This window comes from Apteryx mantelli, chromosome 23 (assembly GCF_036417845.1).
Source record: "Apteryx mantelli isolate bAptMan1 chromosome 23, bAptMan1.hap1, whole genome shotgun sequence".
NCBI lineage: Eukaryota > Metazoa > Chordata > Aves > Apterygiformes > Apterygidae > Apteryx > Apteryx mantelli.
Genome location: NC_090000.1, coordinates 10,181,306 through 10,202,933, shown reverse-complemented (window position 1 = coordinate 10,202,933; position 21,628 = coordinate 10,181,306). Strand labels below are relative to the sequence as shown.

The 21,628-nt window shown below is 56.5% G+C and overlaps 1 protein-coding gene across 1 annotated transcript in view; it reads left to right on the top strand.

The window, feature by feature from the left end:
• The window catches only part of LOC136993995 (antigen WC1.1-like), a 47,744-nt gene extending 29,027 nt beyond the window's left edge, over positions 1-18,717 (top strand). The window contains exons 9-16 of the mRNA XM_067310034.1: positions 8,202-8,516; positions 8,951-9,265; positions 10,515-10,652; positions 11,377-11,472; positions 11,915-11,998; positions 12,533-12,685; positions 17,030-17,222; positions 18,630-18,717. Of these exons, the coding sequence (XP_067166135.1) occupies positions 8,202-8,516; positions 8,951-9,265; positions 10,515-10,652; positions 11,377-11,472; positions 11,915-11,998; positions 12,533-12,685; positions 17,030-17,222; positions 18,630-18,717 (1,382 nt within the window). The remainder of the gene's footprint in view (positions 1-8,201; positions 8,517-8,950; positions 9,266-10,514; positions 10,653-11,376; positions 11,473-11,914; positions 11,999-12,532; positions 12,686-17,029; positions 17,223-18,629) is intronic.
• Positions 18,718-21,628: the final 2,911 nt, after the last annotated feature.

Here is a 21,628-nt window from a genome sequence, read left to right as displayed (position 1 = left end):
TTACAGTCACAGCCTGTGAACACTGCCTCCATGCCCCCATGGACATCTTCCTCGTCAAACTCCATCTCCACCACTGTCCCTAAATCCATGTTCCCTGAGGGACACCAGGGCTGTTCCCCACTCGGGATGTGCTGCCCAGGGCTGCCTGGTTCTCTTCTTGATGGCAGCACAGTTTTCTCTTCTCACTGTCATGGCCTACAGCCACCACATGGCCACCTGCAGACCCCTGCAGTACAGCACCCCCCTGGGCTCCAGAGCTTGGATCCTGGGGCAGTAGTTTCTCCACGCAATGCTGAGTCAGTAGCTGAAACATCAGCAGCAATAAGCTGCCCTGCTCTCCTCTCTAATGACTCCAAGTCCATCTTGTGTCATCTGTATGTTGATGATGCCCAGGAGCATTGAGAAGGGCAAGAGCTGCAGCTCCTGTGTGGCCTGGATGCCAGGCTCTGCAAAAGAGCACCAGGGCACCCCAGTGCCAAAGCCCAGGCTTGAACCAGGGACCTTTAGATCTTCAGTCTAACACTCTCCCAGCTGGGCTACTTCAGCCCTGCCCTGGTACCTCTTGTCCCCATCACAGCCATGCAGGAGCAGAGGCTGAGGAGCAGGAGGTCCCTTGGGCCAAGCTGTATCTTGCCTGGCCATTGCTGGGCTGTGGCTGACCCTGGTGACCATCCCCAAACCTGCTCTGCTCTTCTTCTCCAGGCATGCTGCAATGGCACCTCCTGGTGGGCCAGATGCCTCCACCAGTCCCCGTTCTGCCCGGCGTACGACTAAAACATCTACAACTCCTCCCTTGTCATCAAAAATCCATCAGTCCCTCCATAACTGGCTTCAATACCTTCAGCCATTGGGAATGGCCAAGGATAGCCAACAGAGGCATCTCCAGAGAGCAGCTTCCTCCTGTAGCCTTGCTGGGGAAGAAATCCCACAAACAGGGGGTTTGTCCCCCAAATGAAGAGCTCTGAAAGGACAAGCTCATCTCAGCACCCCTCTGAGACACGACATGGGGGTCGTGGTACAAACTGGGGAGGAATCAGGCAGTAACAGTCTGCCAGGCTTGAGTGGTTCTTGCTGTTCAGAGGGAACTTGAGGGGCTGGAGAGGGGCAGAGAGGAAGCTCCTGAAGTTCAACCAAGCAAAGGGCCGAGTCCTGCCCCCAGGGAGGGATAACCACAGGCAGCAGGCCAGGCTGGGAGGGACCTGCTGGAGAGCAGCTCTGTAGAGAAGGACCTGGGGATCCTGGTGGACACCCAGCTCATGACCGAGCACTGGAGCAGGTTGCCCAGAGAGGTGGTGGCGGCTCCATCCTTGCAGATGTTCAAAAGCCACCTGGGAAACACAGTCCTGGGCCACCTGCTCTGGGTGACCCTGCTGGAGCAGGAGGTTGGACGAGGCGATCTCCAGAGGTCCCGTCCCACCTAAACCATCCTGGGATTCTGGGGACTGGGGTGAGGATGTGGGGACTCAGAGGTCACATGTGGACACTGGAGACCAGGGTGAGATGTGGGGACAGATAGGTGACACGTGGGGACTGGGATGAGGACATGGGGATATGTAAGGGACACATAGGGAGCAGGCTGGGGACATGGAGGACACATTGTGTCCATGTGGGGACTGGGGGAAGGATGGGGGAGACACATGGGGACCCTGGGGACACATAGGGGACACATGGGGGACAGGGGACCAGAGTGAGGACATGGGAGACACATTAGGACCAGGGTGAGGATGTGGTGGACACGGAGGGACGCTGGGGACCAGGGTGGGGACATGTGAGGTCTGTGGAGACAGGATGAGGTTGTGGGGACACATGGGGACCAGGCTGAGGATCTGGGGGACACAGGGGGACATTGGTGAGCAATGGGGGACAAAGGGGGGCTCAGGGGGCATGGGGGTGCAGGGGACATATGGGAACTCTGGGCATGGGCAGGGGGACACTGGGGACATGTAGGGACTCCGAGGACCAGGATGAGGATGTGGGGGAAGCTTGGGACCAGTGGTGGTGACATGGAGGGAGACTGGGGAACAGTTTGGGACATGGGCGGACACTGGAGGGGATTTGGGGTCGGGGGGGGGGTATTTGGGACACGCTTAGGACGTGTGTGATGGGCTTGCGATGCTCCAGACATGTATAATGCTTGTAGCACATGTGACATCGCATGCATGCAATAAAGAGCCGACCCCTCCCCCACCCAGACACATGGGCCCTCTGTGTGTGGGGGGGGGGAGTGGCGATTCAAGGGGAGAGTTGGACATCTGGGTCCCTCATACACGAGGGCAGTGGATCAGCTCTTGCAGCGGGTCCCCGGACAGCCGGGTCCCCTGTGCATGGGGCGAGGGGGGACAGCTATTGAGGCTGCGCCCGGACGCCTGGGTCCCTTGGAGAATCAGGTTCCCCAGACACCCAGGACCTTTGGACGCTCGGGTCCCTCCTACACAGGGGAGGAGGGGGCTCAGCTGTGGAGCAACACCAGGATGCCTGAGTCCCCTGGACGCCTGGGTCCTCTGTCCACGGGGAGAGGGAATGGCCTGGAGTGGATGCCCGGATGTCTGGGTCCCTCATACCCGACAGGTAGAGGGTTCAGCTGGGGAGCGACACTGGGACGTCTGGGTCCCCCCGGACACCTGGGTCCCCTGTTCACAGGGGAGGGGTTTGCACGGGGAGGGGGGAATAAAGGCCATTCCCTCCCTGCTCCAAGGGTAAGAGGTGACATTAGCCCCACACCAACTTCCATTGGAAGCCCCGCCCCCTGCAGGCAGCCACGTGTCCCACCTTCCCAGCAAGTCCCACCCCTTCTTCTGGTCATGTGGTGCCCCCCCCCTTAATGTGGTGCCATTTTGTGTAACACACACACACACACCTGATCACAAGCTGCTCTGTGACTGGCTGGCTGCCCCTGCTCCCCCTTCCATTGTCCCCACAAGTACATCCAGACAGGAAGTCCTCCTCCTATTGGTGCCGCCATTTTGTTCCTGCCCCCATTTTATTCCCAGGGACTGCCATCTTGTCTAACGCCACAACTCCTGTCTTTCCACACCGCTCTGTGATTGGTCGCTTTTTTTTTTTCCCCCGGACTGTTTTTCCCATGTGCTCTCAGATACGCTCTGCTTGGCTGCTCTGCTTTTTTGCCTCAGGAAGTCCTCAAGCATCAAAACATATATATCTATATACAATAGATACCGTATATGCACATATAGAAATAGAGAGAGAGGAATGGAGAAATAGGTATAAATATCTACTGCATTTATTTAAATGAAAATACAGCATGATATGTAATGTGTCTATTTATGACACTATATGCATAATATATATTCAGATATTTACTTATGTATTCATACATTCAAATTTATAAAGGGATAGAGATTAAATATGTATATAAATAGCCATAAATGGGAGTTGCTGGTTCCTGGGTTTGCTCGAAGCTCTTTAGAAAAGCAAAGGAAATTTGGGAAAGTTGCTCTTTTGGCATTGCTAGATGTATTTTTAGGGGAATAACCGAAAGGGGCTGGTCCCATATTGGTCGAAAGCCCAATTTGGGAGTTTCCCTCCAAGGCAGAAAGCAAAAAGTTCAAGTGAATTTGGAGATTCTCATTCACTAGGGAGAAAAACATTAAAAATTCTTCATTCTTCCTGCCTGCTGCATAATATTGAGGTAGAAGAGAGTTTTTGCAGCCTTTTTTTAACCCAATATGAAGAAAAATACACATACATCTCCCCACCATGTGGGAGGTTGGGGGCTGGCCCGTTCGAGATTCGAATGTCTCCAAGAACAGAACCCCCAAGTTGCAGTGTTTGACCCCTTCTTGGTGCAAACACCCATTCTTGGGGTCGAATTTGGATTTCCCATGCTCTGCTGTGCCCCAGAACTGGTGGTTGGGCACCTTCAGGGTGACTGAGGTGAGGTGTCCCACCAGGCATGGGGTCAGGGTGGGCGCCGCGAGGTGTCAGGGAACTGCAGGGTGCCATAAGGAGCTGCGGACCCCTTCTGGAAGCAACAAAGTCAGCCAGTAATACTGGTGGCCGAGCACTGGAGCAGGTTGCCCAGAGAGGTGGTGGCGGCTCCATCCTTGCAGATGTTCAAAAGCCGCCTGGGAAACACAGTCCTGGGCCACCTGCTCTCAGTGACCCTGCTGGAGCAGGAGGTTGACAAGGTGATCTCCAGAGGTCCCGTCCCACCTCAACCATCCTGGGATTCTGGGGACTGGGGTGAGGATGTGAGGACTTGGTGGTCACGTGGGGAAACAGGGGACCAAGGTGAGATGTGGAGACACATAGGAGACAGATGGGCGCCAGGCTGGGAACATGGAGGACACATAGTGGTCACATGGGGATTGGGTCAGGACATGGAGGACACATTGTGTCCATGTGGGGAGTGGGGGGAGGACAGGGGAACACAGGGGAGACATGGGAGACACATTAGGACCAGGGTGATGACATGGAGATATGTGGGGACACAGGGGGACACTTGGGACAGGGAAGGAGACACTGGGGCACTAGGGGTGTTTGGGGTCCCTTCCCCTGTTAAAATTCGCTGTTCTCTTTTGTTCATTCGCAGACACCAGTAATGAGCAGCAAGAAACACATTTCTAAGTTTTTAAAGTTTTATTGCTAGCAGTAAAGTGCCTCTTGGCTGGGAGCACAAGAAGGGACCCCAAGAAGCTTTTTGTTTACAACTTTTAAGCGATAGCAAGTTCTAACATATTCAATACTTTAGTCTACATCATCGACCAGATCTACCCACAATTCTTAGTTCTACCAATCCCCTTGCTGTGTTACAGTAGGAGATAGTTTCGTGCCAGCCTTAAATGGTCCATCTTAAAATTAGTCATCAGCTGATTTTGCACCTCCTCTGGTGTTGCTTCTGAACAATTTCTTGTGCTGCTGGCTGGATTGAACTGGCTTCTCTGCAGTTCTTCAACTTTGTTGGAAAAACAGGGCTAAGGCAAGGTCAGATATTCTGCTTGCAGGGCGCAGGACCTTGCCAGTTCTTTCTCTGCAAAAGTAGAGTAGAGTGGAAATTTCCTTAACAAAACTTTACATCCACAAGTCTATGGGCCCTGATGGGATGCACCCACGAGTGCTGAGGGAGCTGGTGCATGTCATTGCTAGGCCACTCTCCATCTTCTTGGAAAGGTCATGGCAATCAGGAGAGGTGCCTGAGGACTGGAAGAAAGCCAATGTCACTGCAGCCTTCAAAAAGGGCAAGAAGGAGGACCCAGGAAACTACAGGCCAGTCAGCCTCACCTCCATCCCTGGAAAGCTGATGCAGCAGCTCATTCTGGAGGCCATGTCCAAGCATGTGGAGGAAAAGAAGGTGATCAGGAGTAGTCAGCATGGCTTCACCAAGGGGAAATCATGCCTAACCAATCTGATAGCCTTCTCTGATGGGATGACTGGCTGGGTAGATGAGGGGAGAGCAGTGGATGTTGTCTACCTCAACTTCAGCAAGGCTTTCGACACTGTCTCCCATAACATCCTCATAGGCAAGCTCAGGAAGTGTGGGCTAGATGAGTGGACAGTGAATTGGTGGATTGAGAAGTGGCTGAATGGCAGAGCTCAGAGGGTTGTGATCAGCAGCACAGTCTAGTTGGAGGCCTGTAGCTAGCGGTGTCCCCCAGGGGTCAGTACTGGGCCCAGTCTTCTTCAACTTCTTCATTAATGACCTGGATGAAGGGACAGAGTGCACCCTCAGCAAGTTTGCTGATGATACAAAACTGGGAGGAGCGCCTGATACACCAGAGGGCTGTGCTGCCATTCAGAGAGACCTGGACAGGCTGGAGAGGTGGGCAGAGAGGAACCTCCTGAAGTTCAAGAAAGGCAAGTGCAGAGTCCTGCACCTAGGGAGGAATAACCCCATGCACCAGGACAGGTTGGGGGCTGACCTGCTGGAAAGCAGCTCTGCAGAGAAGGACCTGGGAGTGCTGGTGCACACCAAGTTAAGCACGAGGCAACAATGTGCCCTTGTGGCCAAGAAGGCCAATGGTATCCTGGGGTGCATTAGGCAGAGCATTGCCAGCCGGTCGAGGGAGGTGATCCTTCCCATCTCCTCAGCCCTGGTGAGGCCACACCTGGAGTACTGTGTCCAGCGCTGGGCTCCTCAATACAAGAGAGATATGGAGCTACTGGAGCCAGTCCAGCAAAGGGCCATTAAGATGATTAAAGGACTGGAGCATCTCTCCTATGAGGAAAGGCTGAGAGAGTTTGGACTGGTCAGCCTGGAGAAGAGAAGGCTGAGGGGGATCTTATCAATGTGTATAAGTATCTGAAGGGAGCTTACAAAGAGGGTGCTTTAAATAAGATATCCTTACTGTGAGGGTAGCAGAGCACTGGTACAGGTTGCCCAGAGAGGTTTTGGAGTCTCCTTCTTCAGAGATATTCAAAAGCCGTCTGGACAGGGTCCTGGGCTATGTGCTCAAGGTGACCCTGCTTGAGCAGGGGGGTAGGACTAGATGATCTCCAGAGGTCCCTTCCAACCTCAGACATTCTGTGATTCTGTGAAGCAGCCAGTGGAGAAGTGAGCCCTGGAGCTTAGGGTCTCGCTGGGACGTCTCCGACGCCCACGTTCTCTGTCATCAGCTCAACTGTGGATTTGCTGAGTCTGTTCCTGGAGGAGGGCATTTTGGGAGAGGAACGGGCCCTGTCTGGAGAGAGAGCTTCCACTGCGAGGGGACCGAATTCCATTTGGGACAGTGCCCTGTGACTGCCCTGGGGGCCTCCCAGTGCTCACATGACAATGATGCTGGTGTTTTCTGCTCAGGTGAGTGCAGGGAAAACGCAGGATTAGCCCAACTTGCCCCTTGTGTGTGACACAGCAAGCCAACAAAGCAGGGAAGCCCAAGGCAACAAGAACGTGTATTTCTTCCTGGAGCAACCCTGGCTTTCCACGGAGGGATTCAAAGGGCTTTGCCTGCTCAGGCAGACCACTTTGCGCTGTGAGAGACAAGGACCGAGCAGGGAGGAGGCATCTCTGCCTCCCCAAGGCAGGTGGTTCAGGCGCTGAGGGCCACCATCAGGCCTGGCCTCCTCCGTGCTCCTCCTGCAGCACAGGCATGGGACGAGGCTGCGGGGCACACCTCCACTCACTGTGGCTGCAAAGGACCCTCTGCTCCCTCCTGCAGCACACAGACCCATCCCAGAGCCGCAGAGAGCCCTGCAGAGAGACCCTGATGCCACCGCCTGCAGGGAGTGCCCTGGGTTCGCCCAGCAGGAGCAATGCCTGGGGCTGAGCAGCAGAGCAGGGCTGGGATTTGCCCTGGCTTCTTGCAGCATATACCCCAAACTCAATGTGTCTTTTCAGAAAGGCCCCCCTCCCTCTGCTTCCTGCCAAAGACACAAGCTCCCAGTCCCCCCGATCCATGGGGATGCAGAAGGGCAGAGACATGCGGGCTCTTCCCCGGCTATCTCAGCAGGTGCCAGCCGCAGGGTGGAGACGGGAGCAAGGCTTGTGCTCGTCCTGTCCATTACCCAGGCCATTGGCTAGGCCACTGCTTCCTCCTGCTGGAGCTGCTCCATATGTGCCATTTAGGACATATGTGGTGTCTCTGGGATTTGCCCAGACCTCCCATGCTTTCCCATCTCTGCACCTTCCTGAGCAATGACAGCGTATGACTGAGCAAGGTTTAGTGACGGGAGAAAATAAAAAATGCCTTGGAAAACTCCCATCCCTGAGCTCCTCACTGTGAGCTGGCTACAGATGGGTGAGCTCCAGGGTGTCCAAGGACATCAGAAATGGGAGACACATGGCAGGGTGCAGGGCTGCCTGGTTTCGCAGAGGGTGCAGGGCATTTCCCCTGTCTCTGGGCAGGGCCCTTGGGATCCCTGCGGCTGGTGGACGGAGGGAGCCGGTGTGACGGGCGAGTGGAGATGGCCCTGCACGGGGCGTGGGGCAGAGTCCTGGATGACGAGTGGGACGTGAACGATGCCAGCGTGGTGTGCCGGCAGCTCCAGTGCGGAGAGGCAGAGCGAGCCTACAACCCGCCAAAGCCTGAGGGAGGGACGGGCCCCGTGGAGCTGAGAAGGGTCCAGTGTGGAGGGAAGGAGGCTCGCCTGACCCTCTGCAACATCTCCCTGCCTGAGGCAGCGCCAGCAGGAACTGCTGAGGACGTGGGGGTGGTTTGCTCAGGTGAGTCACTCCGACAGTCCCTGCTGCGCTGTGCTCCCCAGGGCCGTGAGACCCTGACAGCCGGGGTTTCTCTGGGCTGCAGGGAGCCGGCGGGTCCGGCTGGTGAATGGGACAGGGTGCTGTGCTGGGAGAGTGGAGATCTACTACCAGGGCACCTGGGGGACCATCTGCAATGACTCCTGGGACCTGTCTGACGCCACCGTTGTTTGCCACCAGCTGGACTGCGGGGTGGCTGTGGAGGTGGTCGGCTCTGCTCGTTATGGGCAAGGTTCCGGGCAGATCTGGCTGGATGATGTGAACTGCTCTGGGGATGAAGCTGCTCTCTGGGACTGCCCTGCTGCGACCTGGGGACAGCACAACTGCCCCCACAAAAAGGATGCAGGAGTTGTCTGCTCAGGTGTGTGCTGGGAGCAGTGGTGGGAGCCTGCTGCGTGGGGAGGTAGGGATGAGGGGAGAGCAGGGCATGGCCGGGACTGTCCCTGGCTGTCCCAAGCCCCCTTCCTGCCCCCGTCCTAGGGACACCCATGCACAGTCCCCACCGGCCTTTACTCAGGGTTACGGAGAGAGAACAGCCATGCGCAGGGGCTAGAGGGGAGGGCACTGCTGCACCTCAGGGACTGCTCTCTGCTCCCTTCCTGAAATGGTGACTTGCTGGCAGTGCCCTCTGCCTGTCTGAGTGCTGGGGTGTCCAGAAGGGTCCCTGCTTCCTGGAGTAACTCTCCTGCCCTTGGCTGCTGCGGAACAGCCAGGGGGATTGTGAGGGATGCCTGCGGTTTCTCTCTCCGCACCCCAGAACCACCTTGTTCCCCCACTTTGTGCCTTTCCTTCCAGAGTTTGTGGCCCTGAGGCTGGAGAACAGCAATGGCTGCTCTGGGCGCCTGCAGGTTTTCTACAACGGGACGTGGGGAAGTGTTTGCTCCAACTCAATGACTCTCGACACCGTGTCCCTGGTGTGCAAAGAGCTGGGCTGTGGAGATGAAGGCTCCATTGAAAGAGTCCAGCAGTACGGCAAGGTGTCTGGCCCTACATGGCTGGATCGTGTTGAATGTGGGAAGAGGAACAGTTCCTTTTGGCAGTGCCCCTCTTCTCCCTGGAACCCACAGTCTTGTGATGACCAACAAGAAGAGACCCACATCACCTGCAATGGTAATGCTGGAGCCACCTGGGCACAAAGCTCACACCAAGTCTTGCTCCCTGTTCAGCAAGGTGCAATGCCGAGAAAGAGCTTGGTAGTGACACGAGCAAGATTTCAGCTCTCGGGGTGACCCACGTTCATCAGCAATAGCTGTCCTCAGCTCCCCGCATAGCCCAAGGAGGGGCAGAGGCACCTGCAGGCAGGGTCTCCTCGCCCTCATCTTGGACACCTCTCGGAGGTGCCTGTCGCTCTTTATTTTCAATAGAGAGCACCAGGACCACCAGCTTTTAGCTTGGAAAGTCTGGGCAGAGCATCCTGCTCATGGCTGTGGTTTGCTGAGGGAATGGGAAGAGTGACACCGGTCCTGGTGGCTGTGGGTTGTTTGGAAAACAGGCACTGCCCCGGGCACTGCCAGCACTCTGGCTCAGGAAAGCCTCCCCTCTGGGAGCATCCGTCTGCTCCTCTGCTAACCATGGTCGCTTTGGGGGTGAGCCTTGAGTGCCGTGCTGGTATACACTGAATTACTGGGGGGTTTGGCTGCTGTGCATGATCAAGGAGGCACTGGGAGGTTGAAGCAGTTTGTGGGGCAGGGTGTCCTCAGGCTTCTGCCCGTGGGACTCCTGCAGCTCCCTGGGTGCATCCCCTGGGCTGCTGGTGCTGTCCTCCCCATGGTTCAGAGCAGAGGCCCTGGGTGCTGTCACAGGGACCCAGACGGGGGCAGTTCAGAGGGGACTTGTAGGGTACGTCCGCTGACACACACACCCACAGACATCTCTGTTTCTCTCTGCTCTGCAGCTCCACCCAGGACGACAATGCCACCTCCCCGAGCAGGTAACCTCTCCTCCTCCCTGGGGGTTGATCTTCCCAGGCCAGGCTGTGAGCTGCAGCCTGAGGGAAGGGGCTCTGACATCTCTGTTTCTTTCTGCTCTGCAGCTCCACCCGGGACGACAATGTCACCCCCCCGAGCAGGTAAACTCTCCTCCTCCCTGGAGGATGATCTCCCCAGGCCAGGCTGTGAGCTGCAGCCTGAGAGAAGGGGCTCTGTGCTGGGGTGCGAAGCCCTGGAGAGGAGGCCCTGGGGTGGGAACAGGTAGCTTTGGGGAGGGCTGTGATTCCGCCAGCAGTGTGGGAGCTGCCCCGTGACCCACCTCTGTGCCCCCACCCCCTGCTGCCATGTGTGGGGGGTAAGGAGTGGGGTGTCCCTGGGTCCCCAGCTCCCCCAGGCCAGGAGCTGCCTCCTTCATGTCCCTGCCTGTGCAGATCTGCCCCGGGGCCATGAGAAGGATAGCAGGAGAATCTCAGTGCCTGTCATCATCTGCATCATCCTGGGGGCCCTGCTGTGCCTGATCCTGGCCCTGCTGGTGGGGCAAGTGAGAAGTGCCAGAGCTCAGCGCAGAGGTGGGTCCTTCCCCATCGGTCCCAGGTGGGCGACGCCTCTCGGCAGCCCTGCGGGTGCTGTGGGGTGTCCGTGAGGGGCAGAGACAGAGCTGGGGTGGGATTGCTGCCTCCTGCCCTGTCCCTGCCCCTTCACTGTCTGGCTGGGGACAGCAGCAAGCAGGGTGGAGAGAGTCCAAACGCAGGAGGAGATGGTGATGGGGGAGGATAGAAACAGCAGTGAGGGGCTGGGGGAGACGGGAGCAGCGGGAGACCTTTGAGGGTGCTGCTGGCCCCACTCTGGTCAGAGCTGGTGGGGAGGTCGTGGGGCAAGAGCGGTGCTGGGAGGCACGCAGGGCAGGGGGTCTCTGTGTGCAGGTGTCTGGTCCCTGGGCTTCTCCCTGCGTCCATCCCTTCGCACCCATGCCAGGAGCCATCTGGCAGAGAACGGAAGTTCACCAGGGAGAGGAGCTGCGGGAGCTGCTCCAGGGTCTGAGGAGGGAGTGACTCAGGGTGAAAAGGGGCATGGGGCTGTCTCTGAAGGGAGAGCGTGAGGATGCCATTGCCCCAGACCATATGCACAGAGATGCTGTTGTCAGCAGGGATGTGGCCAAGATGAGTGGACAGAGCAGTGGGGCCAGGCCATGGGGTGTGTCCTGGGCTGGCCCAGGCAGAAGGGATGGGTGAGCACATTGGGGTCCAGTCTCCTGTCCCCATGTCCCTGTGCCGACCTTGCCTCTGTCCCCAGGCTCCAGGAGGTCTCTGGAGTCCTTCTCTGAGGCCGTGTACCAGGAGATTGACTACAGCCTGACGTGGGAGAAACAGGCGAAGTTTGGTCGCTCAGGTCAGTGTGGGTCGCTGCTGGGAGGGAGCATATCTGCAGGGCCATTTCCCTCAGCCCTGACCCAGGACAGCACCTCGGCAGCTCCCGGGCCAGTGGTCCCCGCAGCGCTGGGGCCAGGGGTCTGTGGGGAGAGCAGCCCAGTGCTGGGCTCAGGAGAGGAGCTTCCTCCCCACCAGCTCTGCCCATCGCAGCCAGGGGCACAGCTCCTCTCTGCTTGTCCTGCTGCACCCCCGGGGTTGTACCTGGTGGGTGAGAGAAGGGGCCGTCCTAGGGCAGCTCTGAAAGGCCCTTTGAGATGGGGTTTGTCCCATGGGAGCAGGGCAAGCCCCAAGCCCTCCTCCCCGTGCAGTCCCTGCTGTGTGGGTCCCCCTTCCCAGCAGCCCTGGCCATGAGCAGGGTCAGCAGAGCTCACCCCGATAACACCCGCTGCTCCTCTCCGCAGGCTCCTCTTCAGAGGGGTCCCTGACCAAGCTGCAGCCCGACCCTGGGGACAGCGAGGAGGAGGACGGTGCTGGGTCAGCCCCAGGTAATGGAGGGGGAGGCAGAGGAAGGGTCGATCTCTCCTTCCCGTAGCTGTGTGACCGACAGCGGTGTCACTGAGTATCACTGTCGTGGTGGGGAGGAATCGCCCTCATGTGTGACTCCAGAGCTGTCCTGAGCGGGCGAGGGTCAGATGTGCCCAGCGGATCTGGGTACCTGCAGCCCTGTGCCCTGAGGGGTCGCATGGGGACTTCCCGTGCTCAACCCATCCCTGCCTCCAGCAGGTCCCAAATTCACCCCGAGGAGCCGTGCCTCCAAGGCCCGACATCTCCTCAGGCACACGGGGAGCCTTCACAGCCAGTTCCAGGGCAGAGCCCGACACTGCCAGCCTTGTGGCTGGGCGAGAGGGATCCCCACTGCCGCACGCACACTCCTGTACCCAAGGGGAGGTGGGCAGAACGCAGGGTCTCCTGTAGCCCTGCCAGCACCAGCATCTCAGCCCCTTGGTCGGGCACCTCCTTCCTTCCTCCGCTCTGCGGGAGGGCTCTTCTCATTTCCAACAGCTCCCCTCTCCTTTCAGATGTTCCCACCCTGCCCAGAGGTGACCCAGCAGATGACTATGATGATGCCAAGGAAGTCTCTGAGCCCAGGGAGGATTTTGTTCCTGGGCAGCAAGACTGGGAAGCACCCAGGGAAGCAGAGGAGGGAGACGGGCCCAGGGAGGCACAGAGAGGTGAGGGGGAAGGCAGTGCTGCCGGCTCCTGGGGTGCCGTCCCCAGTGCCCAGAGTGTCACTGCCTACTGAGAGCCCGACCTCTCGGGACGGGGAGGGATCCTGTCCAAGGTGTTTTCCTGGTGGGGAAAGTGGGGTGGGATAATGGGCTGCATGTCTCGGGGCAGTGAGGGGAGGGGGAGGAAGGGGATATACAGCCCAGGAGGGGCACCCGCATGGGGAAAACTGCAATGCAGTGTCCTTGCTGCTTCCAGGGTGGAGCCTGCACTCCCGAGGAAGTGACAGGGCCCCCGGAGCCAAGAGAGCCACCCCATCCCTGCCCCCCATGGACACGGGGTATGATGATGCTGAAGAGGCAGCTCTGGCACATCCCCATGAGGACACCAAGCCTGAGAGACAGGGCCCTGGTGCCAAACGGTCCTTGAGCCCAGGGCCAGGGGAGCCCACCGCTGCCGTGCAGTTGGGTGCACCGGCGACAGAAGAGAGGCCTGTGCAGCTGGGAGAGCCATGAGTGCCAGAGAGCGCTCTCCCTTCTTCCACTGGCAGCAGAAACAGCTGGGCCTTTCCTCTATTTTTATTCCCATATTTTTACACCGTGCATTGGTATTTGTTCTTACTAAACCCTTTGGAGGTTTGATCCAGAGCTGGTGTCTCCCTCCCCGGGTGGCGGGAGTGTCCCCAAGGCTGATCAGGGAGAGCAAAGCACCAAGAACCAGCAGTGGGGAAGGGGCACGTCTTGGGAACAGCGGGCTCTGAGACAGGCTGTGCACCTGCAAGTGCCCATGGTCCCTGGAGTGCGATAACAGTGAATAGGCCAGCTGGAGGATATTCCTGCTGGCAGAGACATTTCCATCCTGCAACCCACACACAGAGTTTCCACCCAAAATGGGTCTCTCTACAGGGTCCCGTAATGCCCCTCTGGGCGGGGAGGGCCAGTCTTCTCCCCCACCAGAGTGCCCCCGCTTGCTCTTTTCCCTGGGGCTCTACCAGGGTCACCCTGGTCCCAAGGCATGGAGGCCACCACAGAGCTGCAGTGACAGGGTTATCTCTGGGCTGTGGCCCCACAGACGTGTGTCCGGAGGTGACAGCAGGGCCCTGAACACCCCAGCCGGACCCAGAGGGGTTCATCACCCGGGGATCACCTGCCCATAGCAGCTGGGAGGCAGCTCTGCTTCCCGCTGCCCTGGCACATGGTACAGAGCAGCTTGTTTGGGCACCCAGAGCTGGGATTTCCCCTCCTCTGGCTCCACAGGGACTCCCATTTCCAGGGGCTGCTCCTCGCTCCCACAGCCCTCGTGGACCCTCAAGCACACCTGGCACAGCCTGAGCTGGCTCCTTCCTGGCAGGGGCTGTGAGGCACCAGGGCCCTGGGCAGCCCTGGGACACCCGTCCTCCTGCTCCCATCCACCCCCAACCCTCTGCCCTCCTGCTGCTGGGCTGCAAGGGCAGAAGAAGGAGCTGCCTCGCCTGGGGCACCAGTTGGGGTTTGTGGAGGGGGAGATCTGTGTGTAGGGCGCAGGGGGACGGGAGCAGGCAGTGATGGGAGGAGATGTTTCCTTTTGCAGTGCATGGGGCCATGCGACTGCCCTCAGCTCTCCCTGCCCAGCAGCCAGAGCACAGCTCACCTCTTCCCCACAGCCTGCACCATCAGGCTGGGAGACAAAATCAAATGCGTCTGCCCAGGGTCTGGTGCCTGTCTTGGGGAGGCAGAGGATAACTCCCCCAGTCCCGGTGCTGCCCAGCGCTGCCTCTGCTTTGTAAGAGGGTTTCAGCTCTGGGTCTCTGGAGGGACATGTCCCCTCTCCCCCAGCAGCCAAGCCACCACCCAGCAGTGGGGGTTGTGAGTGTCCCCTCCATTCCCCCAGCCAGGGCAGGGGAAAGCCAGGCTCCCCACTGGGAACAGCCACAGCTTGGCTGCCTGCGAAAAGCAGGATCCTGCCCTCGAGGAGAGGAGGCAGCCGGCAGCTGTCACCAGCACCCTCTCCCATGGTAGCGCTTCCCCAGGCATCGCTGGGAGCTCCTCCAGCCTTGGGCCCTGTGCTGACCCTCCATGGGCAGCACACCTGCTCTGCAGGGACCTGGTTGTGTGCCAGGTGCCTCTCACCAGCCTCTTCTGCCCTGGAGATTTAGACCTCAGCGCCAAAGTGCAGAGTAAGCAAGGGCTGGACCCTGCTCCTTCCTCTCGGTCATCCCAGATCAGCTGCTGTCCCAATCGGAGCTGCACAGGGGCTTGGTGGGCACTCAGTCACCATGTCCAGCCCTCAGCTACACTGCAGGAGAGCTGGGCTGCACTGGCCACACTTATGGTCTGCCCTGCCCTCCTGCCTGGATCTGGCCCTACATGCACTGCTCTCTGCTGTGGGATACAGATGGTGTCAGCAGAATGTCCCCAGGGTGGTGGGGCAGGGCTGGGGTGACCCTGGGGGCCCTTGGGGTGCTGGGGCTCAGACTCCACCTCCAGCCCCGGGACCTGGAGCCTCCCTGCTGGCAGCCCCTGCCCTGAGACAGCCCCCTCCGTCAACAGCCTCCTGCCTGTTTCTCTCTGTGGGAAATGCAAGGCTGGAGCCTGAGCCCAGTAGGAGCAGGGGTTTCCCGTGGGGATGGGGGTTGTGTTTCCAGCAGCCATGTTCATCACCCATCTCCACGAGGTCTCACTCTGGGAATGCTCTTCTCCTGTGGGCTTTCCACATTTGGAGTGAAGAAGTATAGGGGCTTTCTCCTGGGGCACAGGGGAAGCTCAGGAGGAAGATGACAGCTTTGGAGCACTCTGAGGTGGCAGTGCATCCATAGAGCTGTTGCCGGGCTGCAGGGTGGCCCTGTAGCTCAGGGATTCGAGCACCACCTCTGTAAACCAGGGGATGGGAGCACAAACCTCCCCACGACCTGGGCACTGGATCCTGGTTTGCTCGTCCCTATGGCACCAAGCAGGAGCTTCTGTGGTGAGCTCACCTGCTGTTCACAGCCATGCTGGGGCGAGCACCAAACTGCCTTCCCAAGGGCTAGGGCTGCCAGCTCTGCTCAGCCCATCTGCTGTGGGACAAGCACCTGTTCAGCCAGCTCTGAGGCTGATGGAACTGCTAAAAGAATTGTCATGGGCAGATGGATTTGGGCAAGTCATGGTCAGTCCCTCTGATGCAGACACCTTCCTCTGAGAAAGCCCCCCATGTCCCCTCTCTTACCCAACAGAGCCTCTGCCCTGACAGCCATGGAGTCCAGGGCACGAGCTGCCTCCTCTGCAGCCAGACCTCTGGCTGAGGAGAGGGACATCTCTCTTTCCACGGGCCCGTTTCATGCTGCCCAACAGGGTGGCTGAGAGTGACTGCCCTGCAATATCGCTGTCTGCAAGGTGGCCTGCCCAACTGGGTAAAGGTGAAGACTTTCCTGAGTGCCTGTCTGTCTCGCTCTCCTTGCCTCTTTTGGCAGCAGGATCATGATGTTGCTCCTTGTTTTCCCTCCTACCCATGCTGCTCCTGTTCTCTCGGGCTTTCAAGGGTTGGGAGGTTTCAGGTGCAGTTCAGACACCAATGCTGCAAGTTGTGCAACAGAGAGCCTGCATGGGAATGAGATTGCCCCAGCCCCCTTCAAAGCTGCGTGGCTCCAGGAAATCCAGTCCATGGGGCTGGGAAATGAACTGACCCTCCCTGAAGGAGAGACCCTCTGTAGGACATTTGACTGTTTCCCTGTGGTGTCCTGCCAGACTTTGAGTTGCCCTCCAGAAAGGCACATCTGTCTCATAGCATCTCTCTGATATCCGAGAGAAGCATGAAGAAGCTGCAGAGATGTTAAGAGTACAGAGATGGTGGTGGGAGGCTGTACAGGGGCAGCTGAAAAGAGCCCTGTGTGTCCTTGGCTAGAAGGGGAGTGTGGAGACCTCCCTCAGGTGCTCTGAGAAAGGGAGAGAAGTTTGGAGATCTGCACTTCATAACTGGACTCCTCTGCTCTCAGCAGTGGCTGGTTTCTTTTTAGGGTGACATCATCCTCCAGCTCAGAGAGGTGCGAGCATGGGACAGCTGGTACCAAGGCTAATCGGCAGACTAGCTTTCCTCACTCTGCACCAAGTGACAGTGAATCCTTTTGACAGAAATAGCGAGTGTCAGAGCTATTCACCCCCATTCCCAAGTTCCTCCTGCTGTACAGCAGGACGGACTCCTCCAGAGCCCAGGGGCAGAGGTCCCTGCTCCTCACGACACCCTCTGCCAGCACAAACAAGAGCTCAAGCAAGGTACCTGCCCAGTGATCCTCCCAATAAAGAGAGGTAATGTGGTGCTTTTAATGAGAAATGGAACTTTTTTCCCCCCTTCAGAGGTCTCTCCTAACTTGTCAATGTCTTTTCCTCCTTGGACAGTCCTCAAAGTCCAGAGGAAGCAAATGCCCAATAGCAGCTCCCTCAACGAGTTCCTCCTCCTGATGTTTGCAGACGCATGGGAGCTGCAGCTCTTGCACTTCTTGCTCTTCCTGGGCATCTACCTGGCCGCACTCATGGGCAATGGCCTCATCATCACAGCCATAGCCTTTGACCACCACCTCCACACCCCCGTGTACTTCCTCCTCCTCCTCAACCTCTCCCTTGCTGACCTTGGCTCCATCTCCACCACTGTCCCCAAATCTATGGCCAATTCCCTGTGGAACACCAGGGCCATTTCCTACTCAGGATGTGCTGCCCAGGTCTTTCTGTTTGTCTTCCTGATAACAGCAGAGGGTTCTCTTCTTGCTGTCGTGGCTTATGACTGCTGTATTGCCATCTGCAAACCCCTGCACTATGGAACCCTCCCGGGCAGCAGAGCTTGTGTCAAAATGGCAGCAGCTGCCTGGGGCAGTGGTTTTCTCAGTGCTGTGCTGCACGCTAGTAACACCTTTCAGTACCACTCTGCCAACACAATGCCATTGGGCAGTTCTTCTGTGAAATCCCCCAGATCCTCAAGCTTTCCTGCTCGAACTCCTACCTCAGGGAAGCTGGGGTTAGTTTGGTTAGTGCCTGTTTGGGCTTTGGGTGGGTGTCCCCTCACCCAACCAGCCAGGAGATCAAGGGAAGTGATTATCCCCCTCTTCTTGGTATTCATTAGACCACGTATACATTGTCCAGATGTAGGCTTTCAGGTACGTATCTACAAACAGCCCTGATAAATTCTATTCCTCACATTTTGTTTCATTTTTTCTCCTTTTCCCCTTTACTAAGCATATCTCTTTTACCATCCTGCCACACAGTCAGCCCACCTCTCTTTACCCTTTCCCCATTGGCACTGGTTTGAGGTTCTTTTGACACAAAGGAGCTTCAGTCCAGAGGGCCCTTGAGAAACTTAGGGGATTTGGACAACAAGCACCTCATGAAGATTTCCAAAGAGAAGTGGCAAGTCCTGTGCCTTGGGAGGAATAACCACACCCACAGGGGAGGCTAAAGGACCTGGGCCTCTTTAGCCTGCAGAAAGGGAGGCTATGGGCAGTATAGTAGTAGCCTACGACTGCTTGAAGGGTGGTTTCCGAGATGATGGAGGGTTTCTTGGTAGTGGGAAGCAGCACGAGAAGGGGAAAGAGTCACAGTCTGTAGCTTGAGAGGTTCAGACAGGATGTTAGATAAAAGGCATGTCACTTGAAGGGTTGTGTTGTGGTGACAGGTGACCCAAAGGAAGTCTGTGGTGAACCCATGGCTTTGTGTGTAAAGACCTGCAAGAATGGAGAGACATCAGTAAAGGTGGGGAGATCCAGGGGTGAGAGCAAGGTGGGGAAGCAGATTGGGTGTCTACAGGCTACAGGGAAAAAGCCCCAAGTTTGGGACAGTGTAGGACAGTTTGTGGTTGAGACAGCCAAGGGCACTGCCAAGGCTGAAAGCCTCTGATAGAACTGACGTCTTTGTCCTCTTGGCTATGGCTGCTGTCTCTGCCACTGAGGCCTACCAGAAGATGCCATATCCTTACAGCACTGGGGCCTTGTTGCCTCCTCGTCCCCAGAGAGCCCAGGAGGTGCCGTATCGTTGTCCTGCACTTGGGATTGCACACCCCCACCCTCACGCTGCCCCCAGAAAGAGCTCTGAGCTAAGCGAGAGGGAAAGGATCACCATAGCCAGGGGCTGGGTATCAGTGCTTGGCAGGTCTACCTGATAAAACACATCAAGGTTTCCTTGGCATCAGAGCCACCTGCACATTTCCTTTGCCTACCTGTAATCAGTGCCTTCAGCTTCCTGCTCTAATTAGCCCCTGGGGAGGCTTTGTTGGTAATGGCCCGCAGTGGGACCCATCAACACGCCAAGGAACTTGCCACAAGGAATGTTGAAATGTTTTTGACAGAGAGAGAGAAGAGGATAGAGGAAAACGTAGCTAAGGAGTTTACTAATGAGACAATTAGACTCCTGAAAAACGAGGCAAGTTTCAACTCCCCAAAGCTCAAAGCAGCAACTAGAGAGATGAGAGGTTTCTGCGTGAATTAAAAGTAAGGGGAGGAAGAAAAGTGGGACACGAGAGAAAGTTCATATGTCCAAAAAGTCTGATGCAAAGATGACTTTAGAAACGATCAATGTAGTCAGGGTATGGGGAAATATGTGAAAGATTAGCGAGATTAAAACCACAGCATAAGACGGAGCAGTAGTAATGCAAGTTCAGCAGCAGATCAATAGTTCTTCTCCTGAGATTCATTCCCTTCCTCAAAATTTCCATTATTTCATCAAAGGAAAACACTGACAGTTCATTAAAATTAGTCAATCATTTCAGCTGATAAAAACATGTTAAAATATTTTTTTTTTAAATTTTTTTAAGTTCTTCACCTTTTCAGGCAGAGCTCAGCTATCTAACCACAAGCATCCAGCGGCACTTTGAGAGGTCCTGGTGTATCTGAGGTCCCTGCCTGGGCCTGGCAGCTCTCACACAGGACCTGCGGGAGACTGGAGCCCCTCGGAGCTACAGATGGGGGCTAGGCAGAGGGCACCAAGGCAACTACACTGGCACCAGATCTCTGTGATCTTGTGACTGCATCCCACCCCAGTTCTGAAAATAATTGTCCTTAAAAAGACCACACACACAAAACATCCCCAGCAAAATAAGACCAGCATATAAAAACAAAAACAAAAAAAAAAAAAGAACAAGCAGGATGATAGGAATACAAAGAGTGTTAAAAGCTGAAAACTGTAAAAAACTGTTTCTTTGATTTAGTTTCTTTTTAATTTCTTTCTTTCACTCTTACCCTGTGCCTGAAGCTAATGCCTACCCCTCTTGGCTTGCCTTCAAAGCCAGACCTGGCTCTAGCCCTCGCCCCCACCCACACCCAAACCCCAAGGCCACAAATGGAGCCCATTCCCAAAACCCTCAGCAGAAACACAAAGCCCAGCACTCAGCCATCACCCAAAAAATTTCCCTAAGACCACAAACTGCAAAGCCCAAACCCTCCACTGATGCCTGAAGCCTAAGCCCCTTGTACCTAAGCCCATGACATTGTCCCATGTGCATCTAATGAGCTGGGGACTGAGTCAGGTGGGCTGAGAGTTTGCACAGAACAGGGTTCGACCCTCAAGGCAAGTCATCTTGGTGTCAGTACTCCACGAAGGAAGGATAGACTACCTGCTTTGGGAAAGGGAGAGCCAAACATCAGAGTGTTTCGCTTGTCTTCAGCCAGGACTTTTATGTCCCATTTTGAAAGCCTGTTCTGGGTGCCCAAGAACTCCCCCTGGGATGTCAGGGAGATCCAGTTCAAGGCCAGAGTCAGAAACCTGCTTCTGTCTCTTGGGAGGTCTCCGGGACAGAGCCTCTTTCTCCTGGTTCTGCTGTCAGTGGGATAGGCATTGCATTGGGGGAAGCACCATCCCTTTTTGGAGTCCCATTTTTTTTATTTTTGGAGATACCCTTTTTGTGATCAGTGGTGCAAAGCCTAGTTGGAGGCCTGTAGCTAGCGGTGTCCCCCAGGGGTCAGTACTGGGCCAAGTCTTCTTCAACTTCTTCATCTATGACCTGAATGAAGACACAGAGTGCACCCTCAGCAAGTTTGCTGATGATACCAAACTGGGAGGAGCGCCTGATACACCAGAGAGCTGTGCTGCCATTCAGAGGGACCTGGACAGGCTGGAGAGATGGGCAGAGGGGAACCTCCTGAAGTTCAAGAAAGGCAAGTGCAGAGTCCTGCACCTAGGGAGGAATAACCCCATGCACCAGGACAGGCTGGGGGCTGACCTGCTGGAAAGCAGCTCTGCGGAGAAGGACCTGGGAGTGCTGGTGGACACCAAGTTAAGCATGAGGCAGCAATGTGCCCTTGTGGCCAAGAAGGCCAATGGTATCCTGGGCTGCATCAGGAAGAGTGTTGCCAGCAGGTCGAGGGAGGTGATCCTTCCCCTCTACTCAGCCCTGGTGAGGCCACACCTGGAGTACTGTGTCCAGTTCTAGGCTCCCCAGTGCAAGAGAGACATGGAGTTACTGGAGGGAGTCCAGTGTAGGGCTACAAAGGTGATTAGCGGACTGGAGCATCTCTCCTATGAGGAAAAACTGAGAGCTGGGCCTGTTTAGCCTAGAGGAGAGAAGGCTGAGGGGGGGAATCTTATCAATGTGTATAAATATCTGAAGGGAGGGTATAAAGAGGATGGGGCCAGACTCTTTTCAGTGATGCCCAGCAATAGGACGAGAGGCAACGGACACAAACTGAAACACAGGTGGTTCCATCTGAACATGAGGAAAAACTTCTTCACTGTGAGGGTGACTGAGAACTGGAAGAGGTTGCCCAGAGAGGCTGTGGAGTCTCCATCCTTGGAGATATTCAAAAGCCATCCAGACAGGGTCCTGTGCAATATGCTCTAGATGACCCTGCTTGAGCAGGGGGGGTTGGACTAGATGATCTCCAGAGGTCCCTTCCAACCTTGGCTATTCTGTGAACCTGTGATAATAGTGTCCGTGGCCCATTTTACAGATTCAGCAGAGTGGCCGCCTATTAGGACATCATCTATGTACTACTGTACATCATTGACTTCTTGTGG